The sequence below is a fragment of the Megalobrama amblycephala genome, linkage group LG2, assembly GCF_018812025.1.
Source record: "Megalobrama amblycephala isolate DHTTF-2021 linkage group LG2, ASM1881202v1, whole genome shotgun sequence".
Classification (NCBI taxonomy): Eukaryota; Metazoa; Chordata; class Actinopteri; order Cypriniformes; family Xenocyprididae; genus Megalobrama; species Megalobrama amblycephala.
Window position 1 is genome coordinate 25,631,801 of NC_063045.1, and position 12,232 is coordinate 25,644,032.

General features: G+C 41.2%; 1 protein-coding gene across 2 annotated transcripts in view; it reads right to left on the minus strand.

Moving 5' to 3' along the window:
- The window catches only part of zranb3 (zinc finger, RAN-binding domain containing 3), a 77,645-nt gene that overhangs the window by 55,430 nt on the left and 9,983 nt on the right, over positions 1 to 12,232 (minus strand). Inside the window, exons 4-5 of one of the 2 annotated variants that reach the window (XM_048168173.1) lie at positions 1,252 to 1,270; positions 989 to 1,167 (exon numbers count right to left, since the gene is read on the minus strand). The exons of the other annotated variant lie outside the window; for it this stretch is intronic. Coding sequence (XP_048024130.1) covers positions 989 to 1,167; positions 1,252 to 1,270 — 198 coding nt within the window. The remainder of the gene's footprint in view (positions 1 to 988; positions 1,168 to 1,251; positions 1,271 to 12,232) is intronic. 2 annotated transcript variants of the gene reach the window in all.

Below are 12,232 nucleotides of genomic sequence, written 5' to 3' on the forward strand. Positions count from 1 at the left end.
TCTCATAAGCTCTCTCTGTATCCTAAGATAGAGCTAAAGTATTCGTCATGGAAGATTCGTAGCCATAAAAGGGGAGATAATTTAGGATTTGTTTAATATCTCTCCAGGGAGGTGATTTGATTTCATATGTCTGGGGTGTAATTTGTATTGTGGTGTAATTTTGTAGTCACTGAACAGGAGATTTTACTTCTGTTTTGTATTTCTACAGGCTGAAAATCTGCAAGAATGGTTTTCATAACTTTCTAAAGCTACTCATAAAAGTGTGACACAAAGAGGGAAAAAAAATAAATCAAGAGATTTCTTCCTAACTTTTCCGGAGGCTTCTGCAAAGTCATACTCAGTCATAAATTTCATGAATCAATTTTGCCACTATGATTAAACTCACACACAGTCTGAAAGAATCAATCTTTCATTTTGAGCAAAAAATTTCTCGGCCACCAGTGCAGACGTCTTCTAGTACGGTCCACTGGATCCCAATGAATTACGAACCGATGTCCTCTTTTTTTTTTTTTTTTTCAGGGACTGCAAAACAAACTTAACCGATCGATTACCCAAGATGCCCATTGGGTGTTTGTCAAAATGTAGCTAACATTTACAAGGCATTAAACTTTCTTCACTTTAACAACATTAAGATGTCTACGTGACATGTAATATTTCGATTGTATGTTAATCTGTGGACAAAAATATAACTCTAAACTAAAAATAGCATGCAATGTTTTTTTCCAGATGGTGCGCACTTAGCAAATGGTTGAATAAATGAATTAATACATTTTCATAATAATAATAATATATATTCAGTAATAAATATTCAATAAATATTCAATATTTAATTATTTTATTTTAATTTTTTTAAATGATATATTAAAGGTATAAATGTAAATCACTTAAGATGTTAACGCTAAGAATGAATTTCTCTATGGAGAAAATAAATGTGATTGTCACTTCACTTCCCAAGTAATGTACTCTATTGAACTTAAAGTTGTCGTACATTGTATCGGTCTTGCTTTCCACCAAGTTGATGTCTCTGGGGTCGAGTTCTGGAATCCACTTCTCCAGCTCTTCAATCCAAGGGTATTTTAGAGATGAAGGTACCACAATCAGCAGAGGCCATTCCTGTTTGAAGATATACGCCACAGAAATGGCCTGGATCGTCTTTCCCAAACCCATCTGATGGCGAAAATGGTTAGTGGTCTTAGGAGTCTCTGGTAAAACCGAATTTGATCAGAGTAGAGAAAAGCAAATCACTCTTACCTCATCTGCAATCATACACCTGCAAAAGAGAAATAAAATCTAATAAGGCATATCGAACTCACGGTTTCAGAGTTCAGTGACGATGACCTACCCAGACACCAGAACATCTTCAAGTCATGCTCTAAATAATTACCTTCTGTATCACGTTTTTAATTTCTTCCCTAAACCGTTGTCTGGAGAGGGACATATTGATCCAGGCAATATTGTGAAAGCTGGGATTCCTAGCCAGTGCACATTGCTCAATATAATTTCCCGCACACCTGAACTCAACGACCAATTTCGCACTGGCAGCCAGACGGCATAGAAAAACTCAATCCCAAAGCAGAGCCGTGTGGAGCCCCACTGCAGCATACAGGGGTTTATTTAAAACAGCCATTTATTTAAGACCCCAATAAACAACTAATATAGGCCTTGAATCAATCAAGCTGCTCCTCTAAATTAAATTTAACCAACATCCTGAGCTCAGCATGTTGTCGTGGAAGATATGAGCTACTTGATTCCCAATAAGTGCCGCAACAAGAAGTTAAAAAGATCCATATTGTACACTTTTGTAGCCTTACAATTTTAATTTAATAATTGTCAACCAAAAATGTGAAGAATGTGACCATTTTACACTGCTCGATAAACCTTAAGCCCCGTTCACAATGTGACAGTGAATTAAACTCACTCGTACTGCCAAAAATTACTAAAACGTCACTTGAATTTGACAAATAATACATTTTCTTGTCCCTAACAATCAACGTAATGCAGGAGAAACTGTAATATGGACTGCAGCAGTGCTAAAACTCACTGCATCATATAGGCTAATTAACAACACAAACTCTCAATGTATGAATCAAACTCAGTAAGACTGCCGACAGTTTCTTTTCCATGCATCATTTTATTATATCCACATATGTGGTTACAGTCAAATCATATAAAACAGTGAAATCGCTCCATAACTCTGTCCTGTCTTGCCTGCACTCAAGACGGTGACGTGAGCTCCACTGACAATCTTCACTCATATTGGTTGTTGCTCATAAAATTTTCTGCTCATTTGCATAAACTTTTCTGAACTTTTGTTACGTGACTCTCGTCGCTTGACACACCTACATTCTGACGGCAATGGTCATTGTCGCTCGTGTCGCCAGCTCTCCACTGACAATGAATAGGACCAAGTGACTTTGTCGCTGGCAGTGTGAATGGGGCTTTTTCAAATTAAACAAGCTGTTTTTGTTACTGTACTTTACTTTACAAGTTGGCAGATATTTGACCATTTTGAGAATTTCGTAATCGACCGATAACTCTGTGCATCTGGACAATTCACAAAAGAGGTTAACCTGCCTAGTTCCATTTTCAAAATCAACCAGTAGACTTTATCTTTCCTCATCATTATACTTAAAAATATTTGAGTACTCTAAATATCTGCCAGTAGGTGGTGGTAAATTGAGATGAGATGCACAACAGTTTTGTTCTGGCTTTATAAATAATATTTTCGTTGACAGACTTGAACAAAAACAGACAATAGTGTCTAAAATATAACACAATAGCTCGGTTTCACAGACAGGGTTTAGAATAAGCCAGGATTAGGCCTTAGATCAATTAGGATATTTAAGCAGCTTTTTTGAACAAAAGAAAACATTAATGTGTGCATTTTGAGACAAAACAATGGGACTGACATATTTTAAGATATGGCAGTCAGCCACCGGCAGCACCTCAGCCTGTTCGTCACCGAGGCCAGGTGGTAAATTCTTTGTTTCATTTTGTTTCTGTTCCACTGCTGGCTCAACAGCCAGCAGTACCCAAATTTTCAAAAGAAGAGCAATTTCCTTCATCTCTGGGTCCGAAGAGGGCTCGGAGAGTAGTGAGAGAGCAAGAACCTCTCCACTCTCATCCCCCTCTTCTATTGCCAGCGGGCAGCAGTGCGTGGTTCGAGAAGGCAACCAAAGCCTCTCCTGTGAACCAGGTAAGTGTTCCTCAGCACACTCAGACCCATGTCCCTGCATTCCACCTCGCTGCCCCACTGCGGGTATGCCTACGGTCCCTTTGATCCCGCTTGTACAGTCTCTGTGAGCCTGGTTAGCGCTCCCCAGTCCGTCTCACTGGCTCATTTGGACCATCAGGCTTGGCTATGCGATTCAGTTCGCCTGGCGTCCCCCCCCAAGTTCAGAGGCGTCCACGTCACTGCAGTGAAAGCTGTCGATGCCCATGTCTTGCGTGCGGAGATTGCGGTCCTTCTGGCGAAGGGTTCTACAGTCTCTACTTCATTGTACCCAAGAAAAGTGGTGGGATATGACCGATCTTGGATCTGCGAGTTTTGAATCGGAGCCTGCACAAGCTACCATTCAAAATGCTCATGCAGAAGCGCATTTGAGTGCATCCGTCCCCAAGACTAGTTTGCAGCGATCGACCTGAAGGACGCGTACTTTCATGTCTCGATTCTCCCTCGACACAGGCCATTCCTGTGCTTTGCGTTCGAGGGTCGAGCATTTCAGTACAAGCGAATGTCTCCTCGCATCTTCACGAAAGTCGTGGAGGGAGCCCTTGTTTCCATGAAAGAACAGGGTGTTCGCATCCTCAACTACCTCGATGACTGGCTTATTCTAGCTCAGTCTCAGGATCAGATGTGCGAACACAGGGACCTGGTGCTCAGTCACCTCAGCCAGTTGGGCCTTCAGGTCAACTGGGAAAAGAGCAAACTCTCCCCTGTGCAGAGGATCTCTTTTCAGAACAGACAGCACGCCTCACAGAGGAATGTGCTCAGTCGGTGTTGAACTGCTTGAATACGTTCAAAGGCAGGACAGCGGTCCCACTGAAATTCTTTCAGAGGCTCCTGGGGCATATGGCAGCCGCAGTGACAGTAAACCCGCTCGGTTTGCTTCATATGAGACCGCTCCAGCACTGGCTTCACGGCCCAGTCCCGAGATGGGCGTGGCAACACGGCACGCTCTGAGTGGCAATCACTCTGGAGTGTCGCCAAGCCTTCAGCCCGTGGTAGGACCCCTTGTTTCATCGGGCAGGAGTGCCCCTAGAGCAGGTGTCCCGGCATGCTGTGGTGTTCACAGATGCCTCTGCCATCGGCCGGGGTGCCACGTACAACAGGCATGCAGTATCAGGGGTATGGACGGGACCCCAACTGCATTGGCACATCAACTGCCTTGAGTTGCTAGCAGTACGCCTTGCCCTGTGCTGCCTGAAAGGGCAGTTACAGGGCAAGCATGTGCTGGTCCGCACGGACAACACTGCGACTGTTGCGTACATCAGCCGTCAAGGTGGTCTACGCTCCCGTCACATGTCGCAACTCGTCCACCATCTCCTCCTTTGGAGTCAGAAGCATTGGAGGTCGCTTCGTGTTCCTGGTGTGGCCGGCAAGCTCTCACGAGCTGCGCTGCCGGGAGAGCGGTGACTCCACCGCCAGGTGGTCCAGCTGATTTGGAGGGAGTTCGGAGAGGCTCAGGTAGACCTGTTTGCCTTACCAGAAACCTCTCGCTGCCCGTTGTTTTACTCCCTGTCCGAGGGAACACTCGGTACAGATGCACTGGCACACAGCTGGCCCCGCAAATATGCGTTTCCCCCAGTGAGCCTACTTGCACAGACCTTGTGCAAAGTCAGGGAGGATGAGGAGCAGTTGCCCTATTGGCCCAACCAGACCTGGTACCCAGAACTCTCGCTCCTCGCGACAGCCCCTCCCTGGCACGTTCCTCTGAGGAAGGACCTTCTTTCTCAGAGACGGGGCACTCTTTGGCACCCGCATCCAGACCTCTGGAAACTCCATGTCTGGTCCCTGGACAGGACGCGGAGGTTCTAGGTGACTTACCCCCGAGGTACTTAAAACCATCACTTCGGCACGTGCACAGTCTACGAGAATTGAAGTGGAACCTGTTCATCGAATGGTGCTCTTCTTGACAAGCAGAACCCCAAAGATGTTCGATCAGAGTCGTGCTTTCGTTCTTGCAGCAAGGGTTGGAGTGTAGGCTGTCTCCCTCCACCCTCAAAGTTCATGCTGCCGCAATTTCAGCATACCACGACCACATCGATGGCAAGTCTGTTGGTAAGCACGATCTGGTCATCAGGTTCCTTAGGGGGGCGAGACGGTTGAGCCTGCAAGCGCTGCCCCCGGAGAAAGCAGACCCAGCCCTGGCTTTGCTCTGTCCAGTTCGCACTTTGCAACTGTACAATGAAAGGACTCAAAACCTCAGGACCTCAGACTAGCTCTTTGTCTGTTACGGAGGCCAGCAGAAAGGAAAAAGCTGTCTCCAAGCAGAGGATGGCCCACTGGATAGTGAACGCCATAGCACTGCCCGCTCAGGTTGCATGCTCACTCCACGAGAGGTGTTGCATCCTCCTGGGCGCTGGCTCGTGGCGCCTCGCTAACAGACATTTGTAGAGCTGCAGGCTGGGTGACACCTAACACATTCGCTAGATTCTATAGCCTTCATGTCGAGCCGGTCTCCTCGCGTGTTCTCACCTCAGGTCAGAGGCACGGAGAGACCCCGGCTTAGTGTCGGCTTGCTGCGCTTACATGCACTTTTTACTCCAGAGAGTCCCTACAAGGCAGACCCTGTTGGGTCCTCTGATCTCCCTTTGGCAGCCGACGTGGCGGATCGTCTGGAGCCAGGCCTATAATCCGTTGTATCTTTGAGAACCGGATTTAGGCTGGGTACCATATATGTGACCCTACAGGGATCCCACATGTTTAGTTCCACGGTTGCTCCTAAGCAAAGTCCGTGTCTTTTCCTCTGGGAGAACCCACCTCTCATCGGGTTGGAGTCACCCCAGTTCTTCCATATGTAGTACAGCCCTACGGGGTTAGTCCATATGTACTTCTCCACATAACTCCTTCGGGGAAGGATGTGACTCCGCAGCATTCTTTTCCAGAGAAAGGGTACGCTTTCCCAATGTTATCCAATAGTCTCACTGAGTGGGTTTTGGGGAACAGCAGTGATCGACACTCTCTGTGTTAGCCCTGTCCCACCATCCTTAGGCAAGGGGGTTCAGGTGGCTTGCAACAGAGTGCTGGAAGGGGGCAGCTCCTGTGGCGCTTTGGTAGGGATTCCTATTCGTCGGTCTGTCCGACGTACGTCGAACTTGACCGACTGAATGGGAACGTCTCGGTTACAATGGTAACCCTCATTCCCCGAAGGAGGGAACGGAGACATACGTCCCGTCGCCACAGTCGCTGTACCCCACTGATGCTGCCGCCTATCCTCTTCGGCTCCTCATCGAAAACCTGAAGATGCAATGCACCTGCTGCTTATTAAATTCCCGTGCTGCGAGGCGAGCAGCTGCTGCATATGATTGCATGCCAATGTGCATTGGCTCATTTTAGTTACACTCGAAGCAGATTGGCTTCTCTAGCGAGATTCCTATTCGTCAGTTTGTCCGACGTACATCTCCATTCCCTCCTTCAAGGAACGAGGGTTACCTTTGTAACCGAGACATTATAATTTCTTGGTTGCCAATATCTGCATTATTGACATTTTTGAGTAAATAATTTTTGCAGTTTAGTTTTAATGAATGATCTGAGACATTTTTTGAGACAGCTTTCTGATCATTATAATATCTCTACATAGTACATTTGTTCAAAAGAAAATAACACATAAAAGTGTTTTATGAACATCTTGTATACATGTCATCTCTTTCCTAGTGTTTAGTGTATGATAAATCTACTAAGATCTCAAATTTCCTCGAATGCCACCTGAAGACGGATGCAAATAAATATAGTAAAACAGCCTACAACATTTGTCTATATCCTGGTGATACCAGTAAGAAAGCAAAGCATCAAGACTTTTTTCATTTTCGTTACTGAAATGTCACAGTGCTCCACGAGTCGCCCGTATCCATTGTTCAAACAGTGGATCTACTCATTAGAGGGGAGATGTTTCCTCTTTTTCATCTCACTTTCTTTCTTTCTTTTTTTAAGTAATGCCGAGAGACACTGATCTTCTGCGGATTCTTTCAGGGGAAAAAATTTAATTGCTCATGCGTCAGGCGATGTTCAAGGATTTACTGGGAACAAATGAAGCAGATACATGCAGGGACACAAAATGAAAGAGCTTTGCATCTTTTTTTGGCTTTTTTGTTTATTTGCTCTTTTTGGTTTATTATTAATGCGGATTCCAGCAACGCCTTGGATGGCAACGACATACGGGACAGTCGTTATAAATGCGCTCCCTTGACAAGTAGCGCATTTAGCTAATGCTGATTCGATATTTGCATACAGTGTACAAATACAGTGTATTTTCCAAACAATAGTACATTACACTGGAGGCTAATGCAGCAAAATGTATTGTAACAATTTCAGTAACAAATCCATCTTAATTTATTCATTTGTATGAAAATTTATTAAGTATTACTGTTTTTTTTTTTTTTTTGGACATTATAGTCCATAATGTTGAAAGTACTGGAATTGTTGTGATATTATGGAAGCAACATGTATATTTTGTGACAATTCCTTTTATTTTTGAATAAAGTAATAAATATAAATACTGATAATAAAATTAATAGGGCTGTCAAACGATTAATCGCGATTAATCGCATACAAAATAAAAGTTTGAGTTTGTATAATATATGTGTGAGTAATGTGTGTAATTAATATGTATATATAAATACACACAAATTAATGTATATATTTAAGAGAAATATGTTATTTATGTACAAAAAAATTATTTATATATATAATATAAATATATATATATATAAAAAATACCATAATATTAATGACACTGTATTATGAAATGGCCCAAATACTTTTTATAAAGGTAATAAGGCATAAAAATAAGCTAATTTAACCGTATGATATTTTTTTTTCAGTATCAATAGAAGAATAAAGTGACCACTTGAAATGTCTGGGAGCAACTGAGGAGCAAATAAAGATAAAGAGGTGAGAGACAGACAGAGAGAGAGACAGCTATGATGCCCTCTTCATCTTGTTTTCTCCTCCCTTACTGTGAAAGGATGATTAACAGCCTCTGTCCTGACGGTGTTTTTTTTTTTTTTTTTGCCTTCAAATTGTTGGAGCACTTGCTAGCGCTGTGTAATGTGCTCTCACATGCCTCGAGTGGCTCTCAGGTGTGTGTGCGTGTGTCGTTTCACACATTAATCACTGTTCTTTAAATAACGACGCTTGCAACCGACGCACCGCTGTGTCTTGAAGGAGGGCCCCGTCTGATTTGCCTGTCAGCAACACCGTGAACTTAATTCTAGTATGTTTTTAAATGTTACTGCTTCAGCTTGTGAAGTTTCCTAATTCACAATAGTGAAAATACATTTGTTACATCAAAGCTAACCAACATAGACTAAAAGTCACAAATCCAGCAACTAGTCAAATATCAAAATATGTATATATATAGTTCTGCACATCCTTAACCTTAATCCTTGACCTTCTCAAGGCATTTTAAAACTACAGTCCACACACCCCTGACATGAACTAGTGAAGACAACTTAATTTGCACTAATTTGCTTTGTTATTTCACTTTCATTACAAGTGTAATATTGAATAATCTCTTAATCTTCCTCCATGCCTTCATTTGCACCTCTGATGCAATTATAAGCGGCTGTACAGTATCCCTTCTTTGCAGCCTTCCATCTCAGATCAATGTCTATCGACCGTCTCGGCCACGCCGCTCGATACAGAGACAGATATAGCTTAGCTCCTGTGTGCCACATGGTGGCTCATGGTGTAGCACTTTGATTGGTGGTTCAGAGTTCAGGGCTCATTAAACCGCAATAATTGTGTCAGCACGGCATATGCTAATCCGCCCTCGCGTAGCATTTCATCATCCAATATGATGAATTAACATTTAGTCATAGTCCATACGCTGCTGCATTACGGCTTTACTAGCGTCTTTAATGTAGCGTGAGGGTGTTGCGTTAGCACGGCATTGATAAACGTGGGTTTCTACCTCTTGTGATGCACAGAGAACAAAATTAGCATTATGCTAACTGGCTAGTCTATTCTGTGGGGAAAAAAATCGTAAAATAAACAGCAATAATACATGCTGTACCAGTATATCCAGTCTAGATGACTTCTACTATTGTGGGAATGCTTTGTTTTTACTTTTATGAACACCTTAATGTTATTACAGTCAGGGTTGGGGAGTAAAGGAATAAATGTAATGGCATTACGTAATCAGGATACAAAAATCCAGTAACTGTAATTCATTACAGTTACGTAAAAAAGCGTAGTAATTAGATTACAGTTACATTTTGAAAAAAGGGGGGGATACTATCAGGATTACAATCATTTCATTTAAAACTAAATAAATCTTTATTTTGCCATAATACATATTAAGCGCTGCTTGATTATACAGTATTTCCTGGTTCTATTGCCAGTGATGACTCACGCGAGCCACCCGCTGGTGCATGCGCAAATAACACCCGTCTACAATCTCCTCGGACGCAGATTGAATCACTGCTGCTAGTTCAAACAATGCTGCCCGCGGGACAAACGCTTTCCATTCATGGAAATTTCGCTGCTATTTTGTTTTCAAAGAAGAAAATGCAAACAATAGCCCTTTACACTATATTTTATATATATATATATATATATATATATATATATATAATTTATTTATTTATTTATTTTCAGGGCTGTGCATTCCCAATTTGTGGAAATGAGACATGATTGCTTAGGTTTTAAAAGTAACCAAAATGCTAAACATTAAAATTAAAGCAGAACAAACAGAAACAGAAATGTTTGATCCGAGCTTGTTTATGAATGAATCAGTGTATCGAATCTGCTGTTCGGAGCGCCAAAGTCACGTGATTTCAGCCATTGGCAGTTTGACACATGATCTGAATCATGATTCGATACACTGATTCATTTGTGCTCCGAATCTTCCTGAAGCAGTGTTTTGAAATCGGCCATCACTAAATAAGTCGTTATTTTGTTTTTTTGGCGCACCAAAAATATTCCCGTGGCTTTATAATATTAATATTGAACCACTGTACTCACATGAACCAATTTAAATATGTTTTTAGTACCTTTATGGATCTTGAGAGAGGAAGTGTCATTGCTCCCTATGGAGGCCTCACGGAGCCATCGGATTTCAACTAAAATATCTTAATTTGTGTTCCGAAGATTGACGAAGGTTTTACGGGTGTGGAACGGCATGAGGGTGAGTAATAAATGACATTATTTTCATTTTTGGGTGAATTAACCCTTTAATTTGTGTATATATACGTGACCTTGAAGTAATCCAAAAGTAATCAGATTACATTACTTTCATATTGTGGTACTTGGATTACCTTACTGAATATTTTTTTATGAAGTAATTTGTAACTGTAATGGAATACATTTTTAAAGTAACCCTCCCAAGCCTGACTACAGTAAAACTTTATTAAAACTTAGCATTAGCCACCACAGTAAACAAAAAAACTACATTGAATTTTTTTTTTTATTTCTGAAGAAAACAATGCTAACATGTTGCTATGCAGGAGCAAAGGTTTTTTGAATGGTTGCTAGGGTGTTTCGGGTGGTTGCTATGTGCTTGTTTTGATCCAAAGAGCTCACTCTTAAGTCTTTATAAAATTCTGATCTATTTTACTACATGAAAATCTTAATACAATTGCTTAGAAAAGCAATGAGAAATGAGACAAGAAGCTGTTTGAATGAGATCCCAAATTAATTTACTACGATTTACAGTAATAACAATAACTGACTATGGTATTTTAGAGGAAATTGCTGTTTCCGTAGTAATTTTTCGTAATCTATAGCCTTAGATCTAATACTTCAAGATGCGAGTAAGGTTTTATCAAGTAATGGTTACCGTTCACCTTTTGTGCTTTCAAGATATGAAAGCAACCATGGAGATCTATCTTCTCGACTGGTAACAAGCCGCTGATGAAATCTCGCTATAAGCAGCACAGAGCAGCTTAAAACACTGCATCATCTGAGCAAGTATCGTGTCTCAGTGTGTGGTTTGGCTGTGCTGTAACAAAAAAAAAAAAAAGCAATTCTGCTTCAGGGGGATTATTGAATTGCAGAGAGAGAGGTGGGAGATAAAGAGAGAGAAAAAACGGAAATCGATGGTTTAGAAAACACAGAGTGGTTGTATTCTATTACATGAGAGGCACATCTACTCCAAACCACAAGGTAAAGATTCACACGATTAAACGAAACAGACTCTCCAAATACGTAAACAAACACAAACACCACTAAATACTTCCTGCCTCAGTTCTCAGTGGCCACAACTCTATACCACCAAGTAAGACAAATATATAGTTTTGCGATTGAAGACAATTAAAGGTTTTATTTAAATACCTTCCCAATCAAAGTGACATCTCATGCCTGAATGAACAATCTGACAATGAAAACAACCAGTTTTACTTCAGAATTTCTGAATGAAATAAGGATATTCCAATAAATGGTGTGGAAGAGGATAGCGAGGTATGATCTGACATTTAACTTCAACATTAGCGGACAAAAAACAATTAAAATGTTCAAAAAACTTGTTAATTTAAAACAGTCCATGTGTTGAGCACCACAGCTCAATGGGTTAAGATCACTTGTGACGACAAGGCATTTAAAATGCTTTTAATATAATAGCAAAATCTCATCTCATTTTGATTAACAACCTGACACTGAAAACAGCTTGTTTTTATACACAAACCAATTTACAACCAATTTTACTAACAAATTTCTGATTTGGTGTGGTGGAAGATGGCGAGCTATGATCTGATATTAAACTTTGATATTAGCAAAAAACTAATGAGTAAAATGCTCAAAAAGAATGTGTCAATACATTTGTACACAAACTAATTTTACGTCTGAATTTCTGAATGAAACAATGGCATTCCAATAATTGGTGTGGAGGAGGATAACGAGGAATAATCTGACATTAAGTTTTGACGTTAGTGAAAAACGAATAAATAAAATGTTCAAAAAGAATGTGTTGACATCAAATAAACTCATAGCAAATTCCAGTTTGCTAATTTACTGTTTTGCTGCTGTAAACCCATCCATGTTAATGAGATTTAAGTCTATCAAGCCAATTCTAAA